Source organism: Stigmatopora nigra, chromosome 5, assembly GCF_051989575.1.
Source record: "Stigmatopora nigra isolate UIUO_SnigA chromosome 5, RoL_Snig_1.1, whole genome shotgun sequence".
Taxonomy (NCBI): domain Eukaryota; kingdom Metazoa; phylum Chordata; class Actinopteri; order Syngnathiformes; family Syngnathidae; genus Stigmatopora; species Stigmatopora nigra.
The window spans coordinates 15,742,561-15,770,000 of record NC_135512.1 but is presented as its reverse complement, the minus strand read 5'-3'; the positions used below and the strand labels follow the sequence as shown (position 1 = coordinate 15,770,000).

General features: G+C 42.7%; 2 protein-coding genes across 3 annotated transcripts in view; one reads left to right on the top strand and one right to left on the bottom strand.

Annotated features, from left to right (window-relative positions):
- The window catches only part of slc22a23b (solute carrier family 22 member 23b), a 25,814-nt gene extending 15,442 nt beyond the window's left edge, over nt 1-10,372 (bottom strand). Inside the window, exon 1 of the mRNA XM_077716256.1 lies at nt 9,316-10,372. Coding sequence (XP_077572382.1) covers nt 9,316-9,744 — 429 coding nt within the window. The 5' untranslated portion in view covers nt 9,745-10,372. The remainder of the gene's footprint in view (nt 1-9,315) is intronic.
- Nucleotides 10,373-21,498: 11,126 nt separating this feature from the next.
- dspb (desmoplakin b) overlaps nt 21,499-27,440 on the top strand; it is a 57,597-nt gene continuing 51,655 nt past the window's right edge. For both annotated transcript variants that reach the window (XM_077717363.1, XM_077717364.1), the window contains exons 1-3: nt 21,499-21,732; nt 24,801-24,948; nt 25,060-25,185. In XM_077717363.1, the coding sequence (XP_077573489.1) occupies nt 21,512-21,732; nt 24,801-24,948; nt 25,060-25,185 (495 nt within the window). In that variant the 5' untranslated portion in view covers nt 21,499-21,511. The remainder of the gene's footprint in view (nt 21,733-24,800; nt 24,949-25,059; nt 25,186-27,440) is intronic.

Sequence of the window (27,440 nt, the reverse complement as noted above, 5' to 3'; positions counted from 1 at the left end):
GATTTATCATGTCTATACGCGATGACATGTCCTGCCGGGCCATCACTAGCTGCAGATGAGTAGGTGACAATCCTAAGCCAATCAGTGTTGGAAGGAATTTAGTTCACTCAGGAGTGATCCAACGTGTGAATGTCATCGTATTACATGTCGTGTAATTACATTCTTCATATTTTAATCTGTACTCATTTTTTTCGAGCAAAAAAGTGGTCAGACAAATATTTACAGTATGGATTCTCATGTTTCACGGAACGGAACGATAGTCAGCATCCTATCTACATGATTTTCAGTGCCAAGTTGAGTATCTCTAGCCTCGCACCGACCAGCAAAACTACTACCTACGTTTAGACCCATAATTGGAGACAGAGGGATGTACAGAATGAGGCATTTTGGGGGCAAAGTAAGGGGGGCAAGCACGTCGGGACAACGTCCTTCGGCTGGCTAGTCAGTCGGCTAATTAGTCCTTCGGCTAATTCTACGTTCGGCCAGATGCCCTCTCGGCGAGTTGGCCCTCGCCCAGACGTCAGTCGGCCAAATGACTTTAGACAAGTATACCGGCCACGGTTCTCAATGTGTCTTTAACCCACGTGTGTGTAGTTAAGTCCCCTTTGTTTGTCAATTTCTTGTTATGTCCTTGTCAGTGTCATGTGAGTGTTAGGTGTGCATCCAAGCCATTCGCTGGTTTGTTCGATTATGTAGCTTTTGGTTCACCTTTGCATTTTTGGATTCCCTGCTCTTGTTTGCACTTTGTTTTCAGTCTCTTAAATTAAACCTTTTAAGTTTCCAACGCCGTTCCTGTCCTCCCTATATCCCTACGATTAGTCCATCCCTTACTTACACACCCGCTCGTCTGTGCAACATGACAGTGTAAAACCTTGTATGGTCAGCAAGGCTAAGCTATTAGCTTTGATTTACTATCATCCTTCTTCACTTCATGGGTTCAGTGCGTCATAGATTTTTTTCGGAAGTACAGTCGTACCTCTACTTACGAAATTCACTGTTTCCAAAACTTTATTTGTAACATGAAAATGTTGTAAGTAGAGGTGTATTTTATATGTAAATTATTTCATTCGTTCCACGGTCCTCACACAACTACCAACTAAAGCCTTTAAAAGTGGTCAGTGTCACAATTGTATATAAATGATGTGAAATTATAAGCAAATGATTTCTTAATGTCTTAGAATAAATAAAGCATATGAAAATGCGCCCTGCGGCGCTGAAATAGTCCCCTCTGCGGCCATTATAATAGGATGGGATAGCCAAGTTTGTCAGCCAGATGGCGGAAAGAGCCCGTTCTACCTCTATATCTTGTGTCCCTCATGTCAATTTATGAAATTTCGTAACCTGAAAACTTTGTACCTAGAGGCATTCGTAACTAGAGGTATGAATGTATATATTATATTTTTTAGATATTTTTTTTAGAAAAATGTCAAAATCCATGCTGAAACTCGGAAGCGGAAGCCACTTACCTCTCTTCAACTTGCGATCCATTATCCAATACCTCTCCAATTTTACAAGAAAGACTTGAACTAAAGATCCCAATAATCTGTTTTATTTAATTTAAGCGGAGAGGAAATGTTGTCACTGTGAGGACAGTACCTACCAGAAAGGTCCCCTTCAAGGACTATAACTCCCTTTAACATGTTTTTTATTTATTTATATCAAGCGGAAAGGAACTGCTTTCACTGTGAGTACAGTATTTAAAGTATTTGCATTTAAAAAAATATATGCATTATATTTACATATTAATATTAGTATTTTCATATGCATAGCCGTTGATTCATTCATTCATCTTCCATACTGTACATCCTAGGAATTGTTGTGGAGGTTGCATGGGCCAAACCCAGCTGACTTTGGGCAAAAGGCAGACTACATCCTAGACTGGTCGCCAGTTGGCGGTAGGGAACACAGAGAAAAACGACCATACACACTCACAATCATTCCGCCACAAGCGGGAATCGACCCTGCGCCTGCCCGCACCGAAGTCGGCGTGTGAACTCTACACCACAAGGCGGCCCATGCTTATAGCTGTAATATTTAAATACACTTCGTGTTAACAGCACTTGTGGACTTGATTTTCTGCATAAGTGTGAAAACTTAATATGGTAGTGATAATATGGATGATCCTACTTTGCAGTTTTTCAATTATCGTGTCTTATTGTGGCATACAATACAAATGTGAAAAATGCTCAAAAGGAGTCTTTATTTTCCAAAATAAAGTAATATAGAAGATTTGTTAGTCCTGTCAACACAAGCTCAAGCCATATTTGCACAGGATAAAGTATACTACACTACACTAAGAATGCAACTCTCAACATATGGTCAATTCTCCAGCTTCCTCAATAGATTCACTCATTCATTTTCTGAAATGCTTACCCTCACAAGGGCCATTGGGGTGCTCGAGCCTATCCCAGCCCACTATGGGCACCAGACCCTGAATTGGTAACCGACCAATCACAGGGCGCGAGAAGACGGACAACTAATCACGCTCACACTCATACCGAGGGGCAATTTAGTGTTCAACCAGCCTACCATGCATGTGAGACAGATACCGCGGACTGTGAAGACCAGCAAGGCTGCTGGCCTGAGTACCTGGGAAGGTGCTCAAAGCCTGTGCTGACCAGCTGTCTGGGGTTTTCACAAAGGCTTTCAATTGTTCCCTGCAACAATCCATCATCCCATGCTACCTGAAATCTGCCACCATTATCCCTGTCCCTAAAAAACCTTTTTTTCAAGATGGCGCCGTCACGCGGAAGCCAGTGGCAGTAGCTCTGTCCACCCTTATTTGTTTTTAGTGTTTTCCAGCTCTTCTATTTTTTTAATTACATTTTAATATTTCTTAATACATTCCTTTTTACTTTGTACTTTTTACCTTAAAGTTTTATAACATTCTTTGTTCTGTTAGCCTGGCTTCTTTCTGCTACTTCTTTTTCTGGAATCATTCCGCCATGCCTACGCTGTCACAGACATGGGACTAGTTTTTACAATACGCAGCAGAAGGAACAACACCTCGGTGCCGCCGGAGATTCGGAGCTGGACAAAAGAAGAGGCAACGCTTCTGACCAACCATTCCATCATGGGATAAGATGGAAGGGCACACGGTCTACTTGCCGAAAGACATTTAGCTGACTGGCGTCTGGCCGAAGGCCAACTCGTCGAAGTGGCATATGGCCGAACGTAGTATTTGTTATTCTAAATTAATGTTGATATTTGCAACTTGTTATCCTAAATGAATGTTGATATCTGAAACTTGTTATTTTAAATCAGGGGTCTCAAACCCGCGCACCGCGGGGCCCAATGCGGCCCGCGGGACAATAATTTGCGGCCCGCGTCTTATTACGCAAGATTAATGTCCGTGCGGCCCGCAAGATTGATATGAATGACATGTTCGGAGCTGGATGAACCAATCACGGTGAAGTATACGGCTCTGGAAGGTGGGACATTGGCCGGGCTGTCCAGTGCCTCGCTCACTCCGCTCGGTTCAGAGAGCTGCCGTAATCCAATACGATCAGAGAGCAAAAGTGTGCATGCGCCACAGACCCGCGCAACTGAAAGTTAAACGGTCAAATCGAAATTGCGCATGCGCCACAGAACCGCGCGACTGAAAGTTAAAAATTCAATCCGAGACTCATTCCTAGTGTAAACACATATTACAGCCCCAGAAATGTCTGTTTCAAAGCCTGCCGTGAAGAGAAAGGTCAGTGATGAGCACAGACAGTTTCAAGAAAAGTGGGGAGTACAATATTTCTTTGTTGAATATGGGGATGTGCTCTACTTCACTGAGGTATTGAAGATATTTTTTGAGTTGAGAGCAGAAGTGAAAGACTTCATTAAGATAGACGGGGTTGCTGTTCCTGTGCTAAGTGATCCCAAATGGCTCATGGACTTAGCTTTTCTTGTTGATATCACACATGAGCTTAATGTACTGAACAAGAATTTACAAGGCCAGGGGCAACTTGTCAGTCCTGCCTATGACAACGTGAGAGCATTCTGCACTAAACTTTTGTTATGGAAAGCCCAGCTCTCTCAGGCAAACTTTTTCCATTTCCCAGCATGCAAGGCACACCATTCAGTGGTAAGAAATGTGTTTCGAAGCTGCAGGAGGAATTTGATCACAGATTTTCAGACTTCAAGACACACAAAGCCACATTTCAATTTTTTGCGGACCCCTTCTCCTTTGATGTGCAAGATGCCCCTCCTGAGCTTCAAATTGAGCTCATTGACCTGCAGTGCAACTTTGCACTTAAAGCCAAGTTCAGGGACGTGAGTGGAGAAGCAGACAAGCTTGGGCAATTTTTGAGAGAGTTGACCCCCAGTTTCCCTGAACTTTCCCAAATGTTCAAGCGGACCATGTGCCTTTCTGGGAGCACATACTTGTGTGAGAAACTCTTCTCCACCTTGAACTTCAACAAGTCCAAGTATAGGTCCAGACTTACTGATGAGCATCTTCAAGCTCTATTGAGGGTCTCCACTGCTTCCTCCCTTAAACCAAATGTGACTCAGCTATGTGAGAAGAAGCGCTGCCAGGTCTCTAGCAGCAAGAAGTAAGAGAAGCTGTGTCCAGAATATTTCATGTTCAATGTTCCATTCAAGTTCAGAATGTTAAAATTTAAAGAGCTGTTAATACAGACATTTGAAACGGAATAAAAATAATTAGTTTTCTCTACTTAGCCAGCCACTGTATATCTCCTGTATTCTCGTTATTTTTTGTTTTTTTTTATTACTTATTGATTTATTTTGTATTAATATTTAATTTAATTTATTTAATCCATTATTTTTCGTTAAAAAATAAAGATATTTGATAACGTTGGAATGTTTTATCAGCGCTTTTCTTGTGGAAATACTGATGCGGCCCAGTCTCACTCAGACTCCTTCTCTTGCGGCCCTCAGGTAAATTGAGTTTGAGACCCCTGTTCTACATGAATGTTGATATCTGAAACTTGTTATTCTAAATGAATGTTGATATCTGAAACTTGTTATTCTAAATGAATGTTGATATCTGAAACTTGTTATTCTAAATGAATGTTGATATCTGAAACTTGTTATTCTAAATGAATGTTGATATCTGAAACTTGTTATTCTAAATGAATGTTGATATCTGAAACTTGTTATTCTAAATGAATGTTGATATCTGAAACTTGTTATTCTAAATGAATGTTGATATCTGAAACTTGTTATTCTAAATGAATGTTGATATCTGAAACTTGTTATTCTAAATGAATGTTGATATCTGAAACTTGTTATTCGAAATGAATGTTGATATCTGAAACTTGTTATTCGAAATGAATGTTGATATCTGAAACTTGTTATTCTAAATGAATGTTATCAGTAACGGGCCGTGTGTGGCCCGCGGGCTGAGGTTAAAAAAATTTTACACACACACGACCGGGGCGGGGCGAGTGCGTTGCCAAAATCTCCTTCGGCTAGATAGTCGGTTGGCCAATTAGTGGTTTGGCTAATTCTACGTTCGGCCAGATGCCCCTTCGGCATGTTGCCCTTCGGCCAGACGTCAGTCGGCTAAATGTCTTTCGGCAAGTAGACCGGGCACGGATGGAAGAGCTGTTGGCGTTTACCAGCAACGAAGTCAAGGGGCTCGACTCTGCTACTGTTGTCTTAAGCTCCAGACTACTGAGGAACTGTGTGGATAAGCTGGGAAGAGTGACTCTGCATATTCTCTCCCTCGGTCACAGTCTGCGGAAGTTTCCCATCTTGTGGAAGACTTCCTGTGCGTGGTTCTAGTTTTGGTCCAACTTTCCGTCTGTTAAGTCACTATCTGCTTTAGCTACCGCAACCAAGATGGCACCGTTCAAGTGGCAGCCGGCGGTGGTAAGTCCGTCCATTCTTGTTCTTTTAGTTTTTTGCTTTTATGTCCTAATGATTTGATTTGGTGATTCTGAATGATCCCATTTACTTTGATTTGTACTTAGTGCTTTTTGCTTTGTTGACCTGTTTAATAACCCTCTTGCTACTGCCACAACGAAATTTCCCGAAAACAGGACGAATAAAGTTATCCAATCCAATCCAAAAGCCAACCATTGACAGCCTGAATGATTATAGGCATGTTGCACTTACGTGGATAAGCTTGGAAAAGCGACTCTGCATATTCTCTACCTCGGTCACAGTCTGTAGAAGTTCGTCATCTGGTGGAAGACTTCTTGTGTGTGCTTCCAGTTTTTGTCCAACTTTACAACATCTTTTTGAGTCTGTATTCTTTTTAGCTACCGCAACCAAAATGCTGTTTAAGCGGCAGCCGGCGGCCGCGGTAGCTCCGTCCACTCTTCCTCGTTTTGTGTTTTTGCTGCTTTTATGTCTTAATTATTTGATGATTCCATTTACTTTGATTTGCTTTGTACTTTGTGCTTTTGCTGTGCTGTTCTGTCTTAGGAGCAAACAGGTCCACTGAGGACGCCATCGCCTTAGCTCTACACACAGCACTGAGCCACCTGGAGCACCATGGGAACTATGTGAGGATGCTTTTCATTGACTATAGCTCAGCCTTCAACAATATAACACCGCACATTCTGGCAGACGAACTCTCCCACCATGGACTATCCTCTTCCATCTGCTGCTGGATTAAGAACTTTTTAACCAACCGTTTACAAACGGTTAGACTTGGTCCCCACCTCTCTTCCTCCATTACACTGAGTACTGGCTCCCCTTAAGGCGGTGTACCGAGTCCTCTTCTATACTCCCTGTACACATATGACTGTACACTGAACCACCTGTCTATCTCCATCATCAAATTTGCTAATGGCACCACTGTGGTCTGATTCATCCCAGGGGCGGATGAGTGCCTAAAGAGATGAGGTCAACAAACTGTCTTAATGGTGTTTGATGAACCATGTCACACAAAACACCAATAAAACTAAAGAAATAGTCCTGGACTTTAAAAAAACGCAGCACATATCTGGCCCCACTCCTCATAAATGGAGTATGCGTAGACAGGGTCCAGTCCTTCAAATTCCTGGGGTCCACGTCATGGACAAGCTCTCCTGGTCTACCAACACCACAGCAGTGGTGAAGAAGGCCCAGAAACAGCTCCATTTCCTGAGGGTACTCAGGAGGAACGACTTAGACATTATACTTCTGGTAACCTTCTACAGAGCCGCTGTGGAGGGCATCCTGACACACTGCATTACGGTGTGGTACGTTGCAAGCATGGCAGCAGACAGAAAAACGCCATGCAGTGATCAACACGGCTCAGAAGATCATCGGCTGCTCTCTACCCTCACTGGATGACAATGCCAGCCCTCGCAACCTCAGCGGCACATTGTTATAGACCCACACGACCCTGGTCACAACTTCTTCCAGCTGCTTCCCTCTGGGAGATGCTCCAGGTCTCACAAAGCACAGACAAATAAACTTCAGGAAAGTTTAATTCCCCCCACACCCATCAGGACTCTGAATTTGCGTCACCATGACATATTCCCTTCTGTTCAATAACTTTGCAGGGGCCAATAACAATGTGCAATGTCTTAGATTTTGCAATATTTTAGAATTTACCTTGGCAGGATGTGACTTTTTATATTACTTATTTATGTTTTTTTTTTTACTGGGACAAGACACTTTGTGGAGTAGCACCACCAATTTCGTTATATGCAGCTGTGTATGATGACAAAAAGGCTTTTGATTTGATTTGAGGATGAAACCGGGTGCTCGGACGTTTGGTCGCTGGTCTTTTGGTCGCCGGTCTTTGGGTCGCCGCTATTTGGTCGCCGCTATTTGGTCCCCGTTGGTCGCCGATCTTTTGGTCGCCGTTAGGGTTATGGTTGTCAAATGTACTTAGATATTAAACCCTAACCCTAACCTTAACCCTGACCCTAACTCTAAACCTGACCCAAACCCCAACCCTAACTCTAACCCCCATTTGTAGCAGTATTTCATAGTATCTTCAATGCTAGAGATTTTCGAAATATGAAGGGAATATTAATCTTGTTGTTCATACTTTCTTTTGAAATAACCTGTCTAAATTGTAGTGGATGAAAATGATAATTTCATCATTTAATAAATCGATCCTTTGTAGTAGGAACCTGTGTACCAAAGGTTTAACTCATACCACAACTTGTGAACCACTGATTTAGACATACAGGTAATAAATTAGCTCTTTATTTCATTAATAATTGTAATAAAATCTAATCATGTTATTCCAACAAGGTTGGTTGGTCCAGAGTTGTAAAATGTACTATTGTTAAGGATGCTGCCATTGACACCCATAACTATAAACCCGACTCTCTTTTTACAAAACTACTTCATACTAGCAAGGCAGATGGTTGGTCCAAAGAGGTACATTTTAGTTATTGCTTAAGTAGGTTTTAAACTCATTATCTGCCATTGACAGCAAACCATGTACTATCGGTTTGAACTGGGAGGACTGGCTGTGAATGCTCATCTTTCAGTCCCATTGATAGCAAGTGATGTCCAAAGTATTTTAACTGGGTGAGGCTGGGAGAGATCATTTGCGGCCAGCCTCTCCCAGTCAAATGAAATTGGATTTCTATCACCAAAAATGGCAGCCAATGATTTCCTGACAATTAACACTAACACAATGTGTACAGGCTAACTATAAACCATACTCTAGGTATGCTAAAAAAATATATATTCTATAGGTCACGGGTGTCAACGTGGCCAAATCTTGCCTGCCGCATCATTTGGTGCGGCCCGCAAAAATAAATCATGAGTGCCGACTTTCTGTTTTAGGATCAAATTCCAATGAAGATTATAGATCCCACCCCATTTTCAGAATTGCTTTATCCTTATTAGGGTCGTGGGGGATTCTGGAGCCAATCCCAGCTGTCACCAGGCCAGAGGTGGGGGACACAGAATCGGTGACCAGCCGATCACAGGGCACAAGGAAACTGGAGTACCCGGAGGAAACCCATGCAAACTCCATACAGGTGATGAACATAAATAAAGTATATTTAGTTTCGTTTGAAATGGAAAACAAATGATTAAAATACATTTTCCCTTCCTTATTGTTTTAGATCTATAAAAAACTATATTTGAAGCTTGGATTCAGTTCTTTTAATCGGATTTTTAAAAAAATCTAAATATTATATTCAAAATGGTCCGGCCCACAATCGAGTTGACATTAATGTGAACCAATCCTAGTTTGACACCCTTGCTATAGGTTGAGGGCACACGCACAAAGACACACACGTGCACTCAATCTCAGATTGAGGTCAGTGGGTGAGCCCTGTTAATATTTGCGTCAAACAACGCAGTTTTATTGGAATTCGACAAGGTGATGAAGACTCGTAATTGCGAGGGATATTTCCCCCCGCGTGTCATGTTTGGGCTTGGTTAGTGCTCTCTCGTTACCTTGGTAACCACATTCTGACTGAGCCCAGTGTGGAGTTCCAGTGTCCTCTCCTTGCAGGCGCACAATAATCCACTGCCGTCGCCGAATTCATCCCCGGTGCCGTTGCCCTGGAGTTGAAATGCGGGCACATCCTCGGCACTGGGCACCAGATAGGATTCCCCGTTCAGTTTGCTGTCGTTCACCATATATTGTAAACATGTGCCATTTGGCTGAGCCAGGAGAAAATAATCCGAGAACTGGCTAAAGCCAATGAACAATGCTGGTATCCAAGTCAGGACTATGAGCTGCTTTTGGTGCCTCCCGAAACCCCCGAGAGACGGAAGAACAGACCCGTCGATATGCGGTAGCATCCTGGGTGGCGGATGATCCAGTGGGGTGAAGCCGTTTTCGGGCGGGTGGTCCTGTGCTTGCGGGCGAGCGGCTGCCATTACTGCCCGTCCCCACGGAGCAGCTGGGCGCAACAGCCGGCGAAGAAAATCCTCTCTGTTAAAACCTTTTTGGAGACAAAGGGGCTCGCGTCGCAGCCGACTCCTGATTGTAGCCCCCCTCCCCCCGAAAAATAAAAACCAACAGCAACAAAATCCCGAGGAAATAAAATCGGGTCTGTTGTGTTAATGAATCAGCGCATAGATATCCTCATTTCGTCCGTGCGGTGTCCTGGAAACACTAGGAAAAATCCGTGTGGATAGGCGGTGGGGAATAACCCTGAAAGGCTTTGTATTCCATGCGGACACCTCCCACTGAAGTACCCCCCAATTGAAGTTGATCTGGCCCAGCCAGGCCTTTTGAAAGTAGTACAAATCGAATACAATCTAAATATCTGCAGCTTGGTCATCCATGTGCGCTACATCAAGTCTCGTTTTCGGGCAACGCGCGACCCCTCCGAAGGCGTGCATCTTGTAGGTTGAGAATTCCAAAATTTCCTCTGGGCACCCTTCCATCGCCAGTTCGCTTTGACGTTCTGGATGTAGCGGAATATTCTGCGGGAACGTCAACTGAGCCAAAGGGGGTCGTAGAGAATGGGGGAGGTGGGGGTTTGGGGGACTGGTGGTGGCGAAAGCACGCCCTTTCCCCAATCGCGCTATGTGCTGTGATTGGAGAGTCTGCAAAGGGCAATTGCATCACTGACAGTGAGTGATCTGCAGGCGACAATGATTTCCTTTGTTGCGGCTTTCACTCTCGAGAGACAATTCAAGCAGTAGTGTTGCAATTGTTGACAACATGAAGTGTGCACGCTTGTTTCGCGCATAATGCTGTTTTTTATGATATATGCGTAAATGTCTATGCGTATGGCCTCTTTTGCACGTGCCCTTTGCAGCACATTTACTGATTTGAATAGACAATAAGAGGGCAATTGGGGGATGGCCTGGCTCTGAGCTGCCGCGCGGGGGGTACAATCTATCACAGAATTCGAGCACGTTTTCGCCAGGTTTTAAGCAGTTAAACAACGTTGAACTTTTTCAAGACAGGGCAGGCTTTCTCCTGGCGAGGTGATTCATAGTGTAATATTAGTAGGTAAGAGAGGCGCTGGTATTATGTGACTGCAGCTGCTCCAAAATATGGGGTGCTGTCAGGGCCTTCAAGGCCTTCTCTGCTGACCAAAGAAATATCTGAATCACATACTTGTCAACTTGTACGTTTCATACGTATTTTATACGGGTTTTTTTACCATTTCAAATCATTGTGCGGTACACCGACTTTTGTACGGGGAATTTTTAATTTTTTTTTAAGTCGCCAATATTTATGAAAACCGATCTCAACAAGACCGTTTTGGCTAAAATCCAGATAGTCTTGTAGGCTGGTAGCCAACGACGCTACTGTCATCGATCGTTACTATTGTCACGGTATACCAGCAAAATATATCCTCAATCGTATGTATTTTTTTAGCGGTGCGTGCGGCAATATCGATAAAGGATGACAGGCACATGGGTAGATATACATAGAGTAAATATTGTGGAAGCAAGCATGGAGGAGCCACCCAGTAAGAAACGAGTTACTGCGAGTAAACATGCGTCGTACGGTGTTTGTACGTTTTTTGGGGGGTTTGTACGGGGAATTATAATCATTTATAAGGGCAGTTATCGGCAGAGATTGACAGGTATGGAATCATATATTATATTTTGTCCATCAATGCTTCTTCCATAATTCCAAATTGTCTATTTGCTTACTTTCATTGCTTTCCACCTGGTTACAGTGCTTCCAGGTGTGTGTTTTCATATTAAAGCATTTAACAAATCACATTTCATGCATTATTTGTTGCTAGGGTCAGAAATCTGCCTCAATGCCTTCACAATCAGTTCTCCAGGCTCTGCTGCATTAAACAAGTGTCGATAAGACTGTTGCTTTAACCAATGGTGACATCATGGCCTTCTCACAGGCGTAGGGATAAGTAATTTCCTTCTCGCAGTCATAGGGAAACGTCATCACTTTCATCAACTATGATTGGCTAGTGACGGAGTAGGTGGACCAAAGCCAAATTGAGCCAGCCAGAGCTCGCAAACCCAACCCACAATGGCCGACGGCGGAAAACAAATGGATTTGGTTGCAGATTTGCTGGCAAAGCCATTTTACGAACAGACTTTTCCAGAAAAATATGGACATCATCGGGCGATCAACCCCGAAGCTAGCAAGCCTGTTACAACCGGGAAAAAGGTTTGTCCGCCACTTTCAGTTCGCTAACTACGAGCGCTACCCCTGGCTCACGGGCTCTAAGGAACACTGCAAATTGTATTGCTGGGAGTGCCTGCTATTCGCCACCGATCGACATGGTGTTTGGAGCAACTGTGAGGAGCAGCCGTTAGTCCCTTCTGGCTTGCCGTCAGGAAGCAGCAGCTGCAGTCAATCTGCTGATAACCTCCGTTGTTGTTATTTAAATGTCAATGAGTCCTAGTACGATTGTCGGATCGTTCCTGCATGCGTCAGGCATACTCCTGTATAATGCTCCTGCATTAATCCAGCATTACTCCAGCATGTTTTCTGGATATCACGGCATGGGTTCATAGCTATGCTATGTTTCCGGTTTGGTATCGCTTCCGTTTCCCAAGTCCTTGTTGTTTTGTAAATAGCCTTTATGGGTTATTAAAGATCTTGCTTTCAAGCTACTTGCCCCGATTCCCCTCCTGTTCCTGCGACTGGGTTCAACTCCCTTCCCGAGCACGCCACGACGACGCGGCGCGATCGTAACAGAACGATCCGACCATCATGGACCCAGCGGGACGCCACCCACGCTTGGGCCAATGCACTTGTCAATGCCAGCTATCGTTCTCAAAACTACCCAACCACATGGAGGCATGGAAAAGCCCCTCAGGATAATTTAGGGAGTTTATAATGGCCGTGCCGTGGTGTGGGCACCTCAGAGACGTTCTATCAGCAGAGGAATCCCGACTAGGAGGTAATTCTGATCCTCCACCCACCTTTAAACCCACCCTGCGCTCAGTTCATCACACTGGGCTGCCAGCACAGTTAAGTCATGATACCCAGATCCCGACACCCACAGTCCATCGCCCAAGTTATCTGATTTTAAGCTCCAGTGGGTCTTTTTCTCAATGGAGGGAGAATCCCCAGCCTCCATCGGCCCCGTTGGAACGCCAAATATTTGTTGGTTTGGATATTTCTGATGGTGAGGACCACCCTGTTCCCGTCTGCCAAGTTCCTGTCTGCCCAGCCCTTGCCCCCCTGCCCTTGCTCGACCAGCTCTCGCCCGCCCAGCTCTTGCCCGCCCAGCTCTCACCCGCCCAGCTCTCACCCGCCCAGCTCTCACCCGCCCAGCTCTCACCCGCCCAGCTCTCACCCGCCCAGCTCTCACCCGCCCAGCTCTCACCCGCCCAGCTCTCACCCGCCCAGCTCTCACCCGCCCAGCTCTCACCCGCCCAGCTCTCACCCTCCCAGCTCTCGCCTAACCAGCTCTCGCCCGCCCAGCTTTCGGCCGCCCGGAACCGGCGGCGACGCTCCGCCGTCCCCGGACGAGAGGGTTGGCGACGGAGAAAGCGACACTTCGGCGCCACTGGACGAGGGGGTCGGCGGCCCCTTGAAAAGCCAGGGTAAGGAGCCCAACGACCGTTCTAAGATTCTGGTGTCTGTTAAGGGCATGGGGCTGGGCTAGCACTTAAAGGATCAGCGGGGATGATTGCTGGAGCGGTCACGCCTCGTCACCGGCCGGCGCACACGCCTGCCATTCCGGCCATGCCCACGCCTCGTCATCGGCCGGCGCGGACACCCGCTGGACCAACCACTTCCTCGCCTCGTTTCTGGCATGCGCGGACGCCCGCCAGACTAGCCACTCGCACGCCTCGAAAACTCTGTTTGTCCCTCCTGGCTTGCCATCAGGAATCAGCAACTGCGGTCAATCTGCTGATGACTTCCGTTTTTGTTATTTAAACGTCAATGAGTCCTAGTACCATTGTTGGATCGTTCCTGCATGCGTCAGGCATGCTCCCGTATACTCCAGCATTAATCCAGCATGTTTCCTGGATATCACGGCGTGGATTCAGTAGCCATGCAGGCCCGCAACCTTTCTTCAAGATACCTCTTGTTCTCATGTTTGCGGTTTGGTATCGCTTCCGTTTACAAAGTCCTCGTTGTTTTGTAAATATCCCATATGAGTTATTAAAGATCTTGCTTTGAAGCTACTTGCCTCAATTCCCCTCCTGTTCCTGCGACTGGTTTCAACTCCCTTCCCGAGCGGGACACGACGATGCGGCACGATCGTAACAGCAACACTGCAATTGTAAATTTGACTTGTTTAACTAAAGCAGCAACGAGATACCAAAGCTCTGCCGGACACTTATAGTTGCTGTCAAAAGTTTACATACACCTGTGAAGAACATGAAGTCATGGCTCTCTTGGGTTTCCAGTTATTTCCACAACTCAGATTTTTCTATGATAGAGTGATTGAAACAGATACTTCTTTGTCACATAAAAACATTCATGAAGTTTGGTTCTTTTATGACTTTATAATGGGTGAACAGAAAAAAAGTGATCAAATCTGCGGGGTCTAGAATATACATACAGCAGCGCTAATATTTGGAAATATGTCCCTTGGCCATTTTCACTTCAATTAGGCGCTTTTGATACACAAGCTTCTGGCAAGTTTATGGTTGAATCTTTGACCACTCCTCATGACAGAATCGGTGCAGTTCAGTTAAATTTGATGGCTTTCTGACATGGACTTTCTTCAGCATTGTCCACAAGTTCTCAATGGGGGGTTAAGTTAGGACTTCGAGAAGGTCAATCGAAAATCTTAATTCTAGCCTGATTTAGCTATTCCATTACCACTTTTGACGTATGTTTGGGGTCATTGTCCTTTTGGAACATCCAACTGCGTGCCCAAGACCCAAACTTCGGGGTGATGACTTTAGGTTATGTTGAAGAATTTCAAGGTAATCCTCCTTAATAATAATAATAATCAGACATAGGCCCTGTTGTCATCATCAAAAACAAAATCTTACTTGTCATCACACCCAGAAACTGCGCATGGCGAAATTGGTAGTGCTTCTCCATAAGGTGCGTTTACTCGGCAAAAGACCTTAATAAGTGGACTCGTTATTAAGCATTCTATGCTTTGCGGCTCTCAGTGACTTTCCTTACTTGTTCAAGTCAAGGATTCGCTTTTTCATATCCATGCTGACCTCCTTTGACTTTCCCATTGTAGCGTTTGTGGTCATTTGCATCCAATCACCCCTATTTAAATGGCCTCAAAGAAGTCGCCAGCTGTAGTTACTCATAATCACTCACAAAACGTTAAGAGGCCTTGCTATGAAGCTCATTTCACTGACACAAATTTCTAAGTCACCAAAATTGCTAATTCGTGTTGCTGTATGTATATTTTTGACCCATCAGAATTGATCACTGTTTCTTTTAACCCATAATAAAGTCATAAAAGAACCAAACTTCATGAATGTTTTTTTGTGACAAAGAAGTATCTGTTTTAATCACCATATCAGAGGAAAATCAGAGTTGTAGAAATCCCTAGAAACTCAAGAGAGTCATGACATTATGTTCTGAACAAGTGAATGTAAACTTTTGACCACAACTGTACCTCTGTGTCCAATGGGATGTAGGCAGCAGTTATTCTCAGTACACTGTGAGAACTATTGTCTAGCACAGTGTTGCTTAACCAGTGTGTCACGGCAGAGTTGTGTGCCGTGAGTGATGCTCAGGTGTGCCGCGGGAAATTACAAGAAATCATACATCGGAATAATCCAAGAGAGAAACTTCAATATTAAGAGATTAAAATCGAAATATTATGAGGTTAAAATTTAAATGTGAAATTATAGATTGTACAAGATTCACATCATAATATTATGAGATTAAAGTCATTTTGTTGCTTAGTTGTATGTAATGCAAAGCGGGAGCTCTTTGGTTTTCCGGGCGTCAACATTTGTCATCTTTAAGTCTGTGTGAGCACGGAACTGCTCCTCTTGTAATGTTGGTACTCGGACGATTGAGAGTTCGATCCCAGGTCCAATGTGGAATTTGCATTTGCTGCGGGTACTCCTCTTCCCTCCCACATCCAAAAAGCATGCTGATTGAGATGAATTTAGAGTTGGCTGGTTGAAGACTGTAAATTGCCCCAAGGTTTGAGTGTGAGCGTGAATGGTTGTTCGCCTCCTTGTGTTCTGCAATTCGTCTCCAATTGGCGGTTTCCCTCCGCCTGGTGCCTGGAATCAACCGGGATAGGCCCCAGCACCCTCAGCCACCCTTGTAAGGATAGGCAGTACAAAAAAAAGAAGTTTGTGAGAATGTTTTTCTAGATTTTTTTGTATAGTTTGTAGGAACATTTGACTAGCATGATATATGAACATTTAACTTTTAGAATTTTGTGTGAGAACGTTTGAGTAGAATGTATGCAAATGGTTGGATAGTGTTTGAAAGCAAATCTTAAATTATTTTGCATACTGCACACCTTAGGACATTCTCATGTCACCATGTAAATGTTAATATTTCATTTTAATAAATAAAATATTTAAAATATAAATGAATTAAAATAATAACATTTTCACATTCATTATATATTTTGTTAAAAAAATCTTTATATTTTATATTTAATTTTCAAATAAATACATTGAGAACCCTTCATGTAGTATGTACCTGAAGGTTGTATCTCATCTGTTGTCCCTATCAGGCCAATGAACTAGAATAGCTCAAGGATCATTAGACTATTCTCTGACAGCCACTCTTTTGTATTCATCCTCTTCCACCCCCACCTAATCCACATCCATGTCACTTTACTGCACAGGTGTAGCACTGTCATTAGCTGCTCACCTGTATCAATTTGACAAAGACTTGTTAATGTACTAAAATAGAAAGGTATTTTTTTTGTGTGTGGATTTTGCATTTTCTCCCCCCGTGTAGGCTGTCTCCAGATACTCCAGTTTCCTCCAATATTCCAAAAATATCAATGGTAGGCCCTAGGAATGGGTGTGGGTGTGCATGTTGTCCGTCTCCTCGTTTCCTGCGATCAGCTGGCCACCGATTCAGGGTGTCCCCTGCCTCTGGCCCGGAGACATCTGGGATTGGCTGCAGAACCCCCCGCGACCATAATGAGGATAAAGCGGTTCAGAAACTGAGAATGAGATGACACCTCTATGCATAGCTCATGTTCTGCTGGGGGAGGGAAGGGTGTTGCTGTAATTATATATTATCTCCTCAGCCAACCTGGGAAGGTCTATTCAGATGTACTGGAGGGGATGGTCCACTATGAAGTCAAATCTCAGATTCAGGAGGAGTTGTGTAGTTTTTGCAGTGGATCAGCATTTGGTCCTCATTTATCGGGGGGGGGGGGGGGGGGACTTTGGAGTTCAGCCAACCATTCAAATGTGTATTGTGGACTTGGAGAATATAAAAATATACTTAACATAGGCACTTGGTGTGAGGTGCTAGAAAAAACTGACCATAAAGTCGGAGTCATCATGTCAAATTTATGTACTTCTAATATAGGGCATCTCATAATTTACTCAGAAAGGCTGAGTTGGGCTGCTATTAAATGTCGTGACCGGACGTTTCGTGTTACCTCCTTCCATGGTGCTGACTGACCAGTGAAACAATGATTTAGGCAAGCAATCATTCGGTCTATTTCCCATGTAATGATGTTTAAGGAATGTTGTTTCATGTCAGCCTTTCTCCAATGAAGGTACTTTCCTATTCAAACAACAATAAACGAACAAGCCAATGGTGACAAACATGGCCTTTATGTTGTAGTAGCACCTTTGGTCAGTTTGTGTCAGGAGTGGCTCGGTTGCCGCTCCTGGTGTGATGTCATTATTGTTTTCAGATGTGTACAATTATGTGATTATCTTTCCTGGGATACTTAAGGATTATGGGTTGTTTTGTTCGTCGTCGGATCGACTGGTTTGTTCCTCGTTGTCATGCTCACGTCACTTGACGCCACGCCACGCTGCATCGTGGGATATCAGGTTTCATATCTGTAGTAGTTGTCAGGCCTCAGACGTGACTGGTGGCGGGGTGTTCCAGACCGACCAATCACTGGCGCAGCTCCAACGAGCGGAGTGGCGCCAGGTGGAGACAATCAAGGTTCTGCCTGGATATAAGGCCACCGGATACCCAACCAGCTGCCGGATCGTAATCTCAGCTCGCTCGCTGAAGCAACCCCTGGTACAGGCCATTGTTCTATGTTGATTCATTGCCCTTTTCTCGCCCAGGAACTACCTAGTCTGAGACTGCAAGGAGATCAAGAAACCAAAGGATAATCGACCCGGATTGGAGGAGAACTACCCAGGACATCGACAGGATTGGATTTGAACTACGGCAAGAGACAGACTGGTAAAAGGAAGAAGGAACAGCTAGGAGCGGATTGGAGGAGAACTACCCAGGACATCGACAGGATTGGACTTGAACTACGGCAAGAGACAGAATGGTAAAAGGAAGAAGGAACAGCCAGGAGTACCACCAGGACACGAATTGTATATAGTTGAATTGAGCACGTATCAATAAAAGTGAACAAAGAACTGGACTTCTATCTCGCCTGCTTTGGGGCCATTTACAAGATCATAACAGTAGTTAGTTGTTTCAAGCCCAAGTTGTTTTTGTTACGTTTTTGCCAAGCAATTCAACCAGGAATTAAATGCAACGGAACGGCTTCCCTTTTCCTTCAGCGTCCCCACATCTGGGTAAACTTTCCCCCGGTCGCGTCGCGCTACGCGACGTAATCATAACAGTTTGTTGTGCATTCCATTGAATAATCTGCCAGTATTGAATAGACAAAATTCTACAGAAAAGCTTCGACAGATCAGTGTGTGAGGTTAACTCATATTCTGCCATTGATGGCAATAGGCGTCAAATCCATTTTCATTGGGCGATTGGCTGTTAAAGAGCCTATTCATTCACTGCGCTTGTCAACAGTACATTTCAACCAGAGGTTCCATTTTGAATGGATTGGTCGTCTGGCAACTGCATTGTAACTGCACTTGAATTTGAGTAAGATTTATTGGATAAAGGGACTATACGAAATTAATGAACAGATATATGTAAATATGTAAGATTATAGCCACATGTTAATTCCCTTTGTGAAATTAATTGCCCACCCTTGCTTTAATATTAAACCTCTTTTTAAAGTACATTCTTAAAACAAATTTTTTTGAGAGCGAGCGAATCCGGTGACGAATTGTCCGTCGACCAAACGTCCGCTCGACGAAACGTCCGGGTACGAAGTGTCCGTCAACCAAGTGTCCGTCGACGAAACGTCCGGGGACGAAGTGTCCGTCGACCAAGTGTCCGTTAATGAAACTTTTGGGGCCGAAGTTTTCGTCAACCAAGTGACTCTCGACGAAACGCCCGGGTGTTGATTTGAATACTCGTGTTAAATTGGTGCATAAAGAAATGAATAATGAAAAAGAGATCAAATCCATTTACTGTTAAAATGTTGATTTTAAAAACAGATAATAAAAAAGGTAACTCATTTATTGATATTTAAAGCCTAATCCTGTTTTTTTTTTTTGAAGCAGGAATGAAATGTGGTTGACAAAAGAGAGTCACACCCAAAATTGCCTGCAGCATGCTCATGATGCTTATTTAAGTTCATTACTTATAATTTATCAGCTGTCTGTCACCAGTGTAATTTTGTAAGTATGCAGTCCCAGTTGCAGAAGAATGTTGCCTTCCAAAATGCAGAGTTCACTTACAGCCCGCATCTGGGTAAACTTTCCCCCGGTCGCGTCGCGCTACGCAACGTAATCATAACAGTTTGTTGTGCATTCCATTGAATAATCTGCCAGTATTGAATAGACAAAATTCTACAGAAAAGCTTCGACAGATCAGTGTGTGAGGTTAACTCATATTCTGCCATTGACGGCAATAGGCGTCAAATCCATTTTCATTGGGCGATTGGCTGTTAAAGAGCCTATTCATTCACTGCACTTGTCAACAGTACATTTCAACCAGAGGTTCCACTTTGAATGGATTGGTCGTCTGGCAACTGTATTTGAACTGCACTTGAATTTGAGTTAGATTTATTGGATAAGGGACTATACAAAATTAATGAACAGATATATGTAAATATGTAAGATTATAGCCGCATGTTAATTCCCTTTGTGAAATTAATTGCCCACCCTTACTTTAATATTAAACCTCTTTTTAAAGTACATTCTTAGAACTATTTTTTTTGAGAGCGAGCGAATCCGGTGACGAATTGTCCGTCGACGAAACGTCCTCTTGACGAAACGTCCGAGTACGAAGTGTCTGTCGACCAAGTGTCCGTCGACGAAACGTCCGGGGTCGAAGTGTCCGTCGACCAAGTGTCCATTAATGAAACGTCTGGGGACGAAGTGTTCGTCAACCAAGTGACCCTCGACGAAACGTCCGGGTGTTGATTTGAATACTCGTGTTAATTTGGCGCATAAACATATGGCTAATGAAAAAGAGATCAAATCCATTTACTGTTAAAATGTTGATTTTAAAAGCAGATAATAAAAAAGGTAACTCATTTATTGATATTTAAAGCCTAATCCTTTTTTTTAAGCAGGAATGAAATGTGGTTGACAAAAGAGAGTCACACCCAAAATTGCCTGCAGCAAGCTCATGATGCTTATTTAAGTTCATTACTTATAATTTATCAGCTGTCTGTCACCAGTGTAATTTTGTAAGTATGCAGTCCCAGTTGCAGAAGAATGTTGCCCTCCAAAATGCAGAGTTCACTTACACCCAAAATTGAGTTTTTCAATGTCTCAGTTTGTCTTTTGCCACTAAGTAAAACTTGGAAATGTGGGACTTTATTTGCTAAATAGAATGGTTCAGTGAATTCTTGCTACACATAGGCATAGTCTAAAATGTTATCCTCTATGCAGTCTGTAAGCAGTGTTTTGCAACTGTTGTGACATCCATAAAACATGATTTAAATAAATTAGCACTGAGATTTGCTTCACAATATCTCATCAGGTTTAAAACATATTTCCCGTACACTTAAGTTCGTGTCCAGACAAAACTTGTGATCCCAGTCATGCGACATTCCTCAACACCTTGTGATCTTAAGATATGAAGTGACAGGCTTGGGCACTTTGTTTTAACTAAAACTCTACTAAAATCATGATTTTGACTACTATTTACTCATTGTAGCCATCATTGGTTTGATGGTTGAGCGATGAATGAAAAATTCTAAACACATGCACTACTATGCTGCATTCCAAGTAATAAATTGTCTGACACATGCCACAAAAATGGTGATGGGGCAAAACCATGGTGATGGGGGAGAACAGTAGACACAAGGTAATACCCCCACACCAGACATGGCAGACACGTGGGTTTAAATAGACACACAATGGCTGTTTACAAATCAAACATAAGGGAAGGGGAGCCCAAAGGGACACAAGAGGTGAAACACACAATCATCCAGACAGCACACACAAGGAAAAACACATCCACCCAAAACCTCAACAAAACGTGATAATATTATTATAGATATCGTGTGAGGACATTTGCTCACATAGTGGATGTTTTATTTAATTTTGTATGTGGGTTATTTAAATTTTGAAGGGTGTGACGTAAAATGTCCTGCAGTTCTTGAATTGCCTTCAATAATACGAGTTTACTAATTGCTCCAGAATAGCTTGGGAGTGGCAGAAAGAGAAAGTAGCTGAGAGTTACTTATTGGCTCAGGAGGTTGGCCAAAAGCCCACAGGGAAGGCAGGCAGGTGTGGCCACGACAGGTGCGTTTTCTCCAGCAACCTCAACACGCTTGCTGCCATGAGTCAGTACAGTTCTCAGAACGTACTGAGCATGAGTTTGAGCCGAAGAGGAGACCCGACCACTGGGGGGTTCTACAACCGTAGTGATTTTGTGCAAGGAAGTGGCAACGGATATGAGCAAAGCATGGATGGATATAACACTCTGCCTAAGTCTTCTGCTGGGGGCATGGCAGTAGACACCATAGGAAGAATGGCATTTACAACAGGAGGTGGAAATAGGTACATACCTCCAGAGATTCTATGTACTCATGAAACTTTATTTGCAAAAAAAAAAAAAAAACTATACACCGTTGTAAATTTTGTTTAGGATAAATCGAACTTTCTGGTGGAGTAAATTAAATATTTCTGACTGTTCCTGGATTATTCATTAATGCTAGAAAATTTGAACTACTGACAACTTTATTGCAATTATTGATAATATAGTTTATATCTTTGCTTTGTTTTTTTAATTAAAATTTTAATGTATTTATGTGCATTGTGATCGGCTGGCCACCGATTCAGGGTGTTCCACTCCTCCGGGCTAAAGTCAGCAGGGATAGGCTCCAGCACCCCCTGCAACACGTGAGGATAAGGGGTTCACAAAATAAATGAATGTATCTATTTCAAACGATTTGTTTAAAATCTATTCCCTAACACATTTGTTGCATGTCAATGGTCATGACTCCATGCAAATTATTCAGCGGTGAAAAATGTAATGGAGTAAAGTGGAATTAAATGTATACTAACTTTGTTTGCAACTTTCATCCAATATCAGAATAACTACAACAATAATTTGCATGAACCCTTAAATTGCACTCTTTATCTTAACTGAACACACCCATTTTAAAAAATACATACTTTATGAATATATGATAAGTGTCGCCAGTTGATGGTTAATAATTCAGTGTCTCTTTCTCTCATTCATCTCATTTTCTGAACCGCCTTATCCTCATTAGGGTAACGGGGGGTGCTGGAGCCTATCCCAGCTGACTCCGGGCCACAGGCTAATACATTTATACTTTTACAAAACTATTTTAAATTACCCCATCCAAAACTACATGGGAAAAAACGAAGTGTAGAACATCTGCTTAGTCAGAGTTTGGGAATATGAAACTGCTTTTACCACTGGTAACTTTTCTCCCTTGTTTTGTGGACATCAGTCTTTACAAAAGTATATTAAACATATATAATAATGCTTAACAACATTGACTCTAGTTATGAGTGTGAGCATGAATAGTTGTCCGTCTTTTTGTGCCTTGGAATGGTTGGGCACCTGCCCCGTTCCCATAGTTACCTGGGATAGGCTCCAGCACCCCCAGAAGGATAAGCGGTTCAGAAAATGAATGAATGGTGTAGGACACGCCAACTCCTAGCACAATACAGTGCGGAGGCCCATGCCAGAAGTTTCAATTCTACTCCAGTTAGCAATTCTATTACTATGTTAAATCAGTAAATTAAACAGTTTACAGAATCTGCTGATCTTATTATTAGATAATGAGGGTGTTTTTTTTTATTTTTTTATTTAATAAAAACACTATCCAGTGACAATACGAGTAATTGTACAACAGTTGTAACTCTTAGTAACATTAGAACTAATATGCTTTTTGTTGGGTGTCTTGGTAGGGCAAGTGGTTAGCGCGTCGGCCTCACAGCTCTGGGGTCCTCGGTTCAAATCAAGGTCACGTTCACCTGTGTGAAGTTTGGATGTTCTCCCCGGCCTGCGTGGGTTTCTTCCGGGTACTCCCACATTCAAAATCATGCATGGTAGGCTGATTGGCTAGGTAAGATTGGCTAAATTGCCCCTAGGTATGGGTGTGAGTGTGCATGGTTCTCTGTCTCCCTCTGCCCTGCGATCGGCTGGCCACTGATACAGGGTTTGCCCGCCTCTAGCCCGGAGTCAGCTGGGATAGGCTCCAGCACCCCCTACGACCAAAATGAGGATAAAGCGGTTCAGAAAATTAGATACATTTTTAACCTTTCTATTGAAGTATAATAATGTTTTTGGATGCCAATAATAATGTAACAAAAACAATTTTGTTCGAGATCCCAAGCAATGCGGAAAAAAATCAAAGGAAACCATTTTTAGTGTTTTGTTTGTTTGGTTTTCTCACTTGAAAAGAAAATCCAACCTTTTTTGGAGCTTCAACAGGTGCCTCAAAGTTAGGATGATTGTTTGAGATTGAAATGTGAAGCACACGTGACAGAATATGATCAGTGAGATACTCTCGACCTGGACTCGTTCAACTTCGTTGCCGAGAATGTTTGTTCACATGTATAGGTAGATTAAAAAAAAGGAACCAGCATAATTTTTCCTCATGGTCACTCACAAAGTGTAGAACATCTGCTTAGCCACATTTGTAGGCTATATGCACTTTTTATAAAACTGGTTTTACCACGGGTAACTTTTCTCACCTGTACAGCGGGACATTCTCAAATGCTTCTTATTTCTCTGGGCTTAATAGCTCTGCAGACTCCACCATCGGGCGCAGGTCACTAAAACGTGGGTCGTGTTCTGTATTTAGGCAGTGGGCCAGATATTGCTCAGGTCGTTTTAGATCTATAAAAACTGAATATTCAGGGCTTTTAATCCAGTTATTTTAATCCATTTATTTAAAAAAACAATCTAAATATTATATCTAAAATGGTCCGGCCCACGTGAAATCAAGTTGACGTTAAAGCGGCCCGCGAACCATCCCGAGTCTGACACCTTTGGTCTACATAATCCGTGATATTGGAGGGATTACTACTGTACTTACCACATATGATTGCTGCACCTCAAGGTTGCAAGATCACAAAGACTTGAAATCAGATCATTTATTTTCCATACCACAAGTGTTGTGGGGGTGCTGGAGCTGATCCCAGCCAACTGTGGGCATCAGGCATTGGACACCCTGAATCGGTGGCCAGCCAAACACAGGGGGCATAGGGAGAAGGACAACCATTCATGCCCTCACTTCGACCTAAGAGCAATTTAGAGTGTTCAACCAGTTTAACATGCATGTTTTTGGAATCTTGGAGTACCCGTAGAAAAACCCACGTAAGCCCAAGGAGAACATGCAAACTCCACACAGTGAGAACCCATTTGGGCTTTAACCTTCGACCGCAGAACGGTGAGGCAGACGAGCTAACTCCTTGCCGCTCGGCCGTGTTGGGATAATAGAAATAAATAAAAGCTATTGTGCTTGGGATTTCTTTCTCTGACTGTCGTGTTACGTTGTCCACCTCTGCTGTGGACGTCATGAACCCTGTGCTTTTAACCTCCCAAACATCCTACCCTCTATTTTCATGTATCTCTCACTATGCTGTAGTTGGGAGATTTGTAATGATCAGCTTAAGGGGTTCCACCTGGCTACGACTGGTTCTTTGCAGCGAAGGAGTGCTAAAGGAAGCTCTAGTTCTTGGGAGGAACGAGGGGGGAGCTTCCACGATGCTATGTCCTGGATTGCACAGCAAAAGGTGGATGCAGTCACCCAACAAATTGCAATTTTTCCATTTCAGATGGTCTTATAGTTTATAAAAATGTTAAATGGCAGTAACTGATTGTTTCTCCCAAAACTATTCCCCCAGCGTCTGATTGAAATGACATTCTGGGGTGAAGATCCTGCTAGCATAGAAAAGAATCTTATTAGCCAACAGAGGTTACACAACTCTTTAAAGAACTCCCCAGAAGTGGACAAAGCCAGGAGTGATCTGGTGAGTTGAACCATGCTCAATTTATTGTTGCAGGGATCATAATTTATGAAAAATGTTTAGATTCAGACACTGGGTATTTTTATATTTTCTATTCATGTAGTTTCCTCAGGATTGTATTCAGCAGCAGCTCAGAAATATATTTTTAAATCATTTTAAATTCGATTAATTTGAGCAATACATGTATTTTTAAAAATATTTTTCTTGTGTCTATTCAATGTTCACACATTATATTTCAAATGACATACGCGACCTAATGGGCTCGCACAAACGATGAAGACAGAAGCTTTATGGGCACTGAACACCGTGGCGAAACACCAGACAAACAGAGCAAACGACAACATCAGTGAACTGTTTAAACTAATATTTCCCGACTCAACGATCGCGAAAACATTCCAGTGCGGAAGACACAAGACTACCTTATCATCCGATTTGGAGTGGCCGAGTTCGTCAAGAACAATCTAATCACAAATGTATTTGGGCCATTTCTGATCATGTTTGACGAAATTCTCAGCTGTGCAACAAAAAAAAAACTGGACCTTCAGATACGGTACTGGGATGACGGCCAAGTAGACTTCAGATACCTTGGCAAGGCATATCTAGAGGTTTGGGCGCTTTGCCAGAAGCTATTACTCATCCTAAGGTCAAGCGTATGTCGAGAGGGGCTTCTCTGTGAACAAAAAGATTGAAACGGATAATATGCCAGAAGACTCATTAGTCACACACAGGCTTGTTTGTGACTATGTAGCAATACATGGGGGCGTTACCAGGGTTCCATTTACAAGCAACTTGCTGAAATCTGTCATGGCTGCCAGATCCAGGTACCACATTGGATTTGGATAAACAGAGGAACAGGAAGGAGGCAGAGACACAAGGGAAGAAAGGGGCACATGCAGAGGAGCGCTTACGAGACCTCAAAGTCAAAAGGGACTGTCTGCATAAAGTCATTGAGAGCCTTGGCAAAGACGCAAACGTGTTGGCGGAGGAAGCGTAGGGCAAGGCAGGGAGCAAAAAGCAAAAAGGGCCATACACACACACACACACACACACACTCACACACACTCACACACTCACACACACCCACACACACACACTATCACTCCTGGGCTGTTTCTTTTTCTGTCTATCTCAATATCTAAAATATGTATAAATGTGGTTCTTTTCAACATTCAGCATTTTATTTGGAGGCATTATTTTGAAAAAAATATGAAAATGTTGCGGGTTGCAGTCTGTGTGTTTGTTTCAATGACAATAAATGTCAGTTGATGGCAATCTGGGTCTGTTTTTTTTCTCATTTTTAATAATTTGTGAAGCTCTTAAATTGAAGCCACAATGTTCTAAAACAAGGACTAAAATAGTATAAAATTGCACTTGTTCCAACCTACAAACACCCTGGTTAAAATAACAAAAAAACATAGTAATCAGTAGAACCATAAGTCAGGAAACAGACTGATGCTTCATCTCATTTTTTGTCTGAATTTTTAATACTCTGATCTGGAAAAATGCAGTGAAATAGCATCTATGTATCAATTGCTTAGTCAGGTTAGTGACACTGAAATAATATCTAACATACATTATGTAATTGTAATTGTTTCTGAATGTATTCAGAATATATTTTTGACCCCAACTTTCCAAAAAATCAATTTTGAGGTTTCATTTCAATTTTGTGATACCATGTTATTTGTATCATTATCATTGTTATCATATTGGAAAATTTTGCACCTGTAATCCTTCAATGGGATTTGAAGCAGAGAATTAAGTAATGCTTTATTTCAATGCTCATGACAGTGTCATAAAACTATCATAATGTGATGACACCTATTATGAACATGAACATTTGCTTATGACAGATGTACTTACGTTTTCTAACCCATTCTTAAACCTTAAATAATGACATTTGAAAGAATCCCAACTTTGCATCAAAAGTGTCATCATTAACAGAATTACACTTCTTAACTCACTCATCTGAAATAATCATTAATTGATACTCCTGGCAGTTGTCTTTTCTTGATTTGGAGACTGTCATCAGAATTGCTTAACGAAAATCGAATCAAATACTGTAATAAAATGTATTACTCATCAGTGCTATGGAACAAATTATGTATTGTGAATTTCCATTGTGTGACTTGTAAATGTAGTATAATATAATATCTAGCAGTGGTCTGAAACCTTTTTGACAGAGAAAGCCATAAAAAGTTTAGATTTTCAAACGTTATACCTGGACAGCCATGCTCGTAATTTAAAAGTGAAAATACACG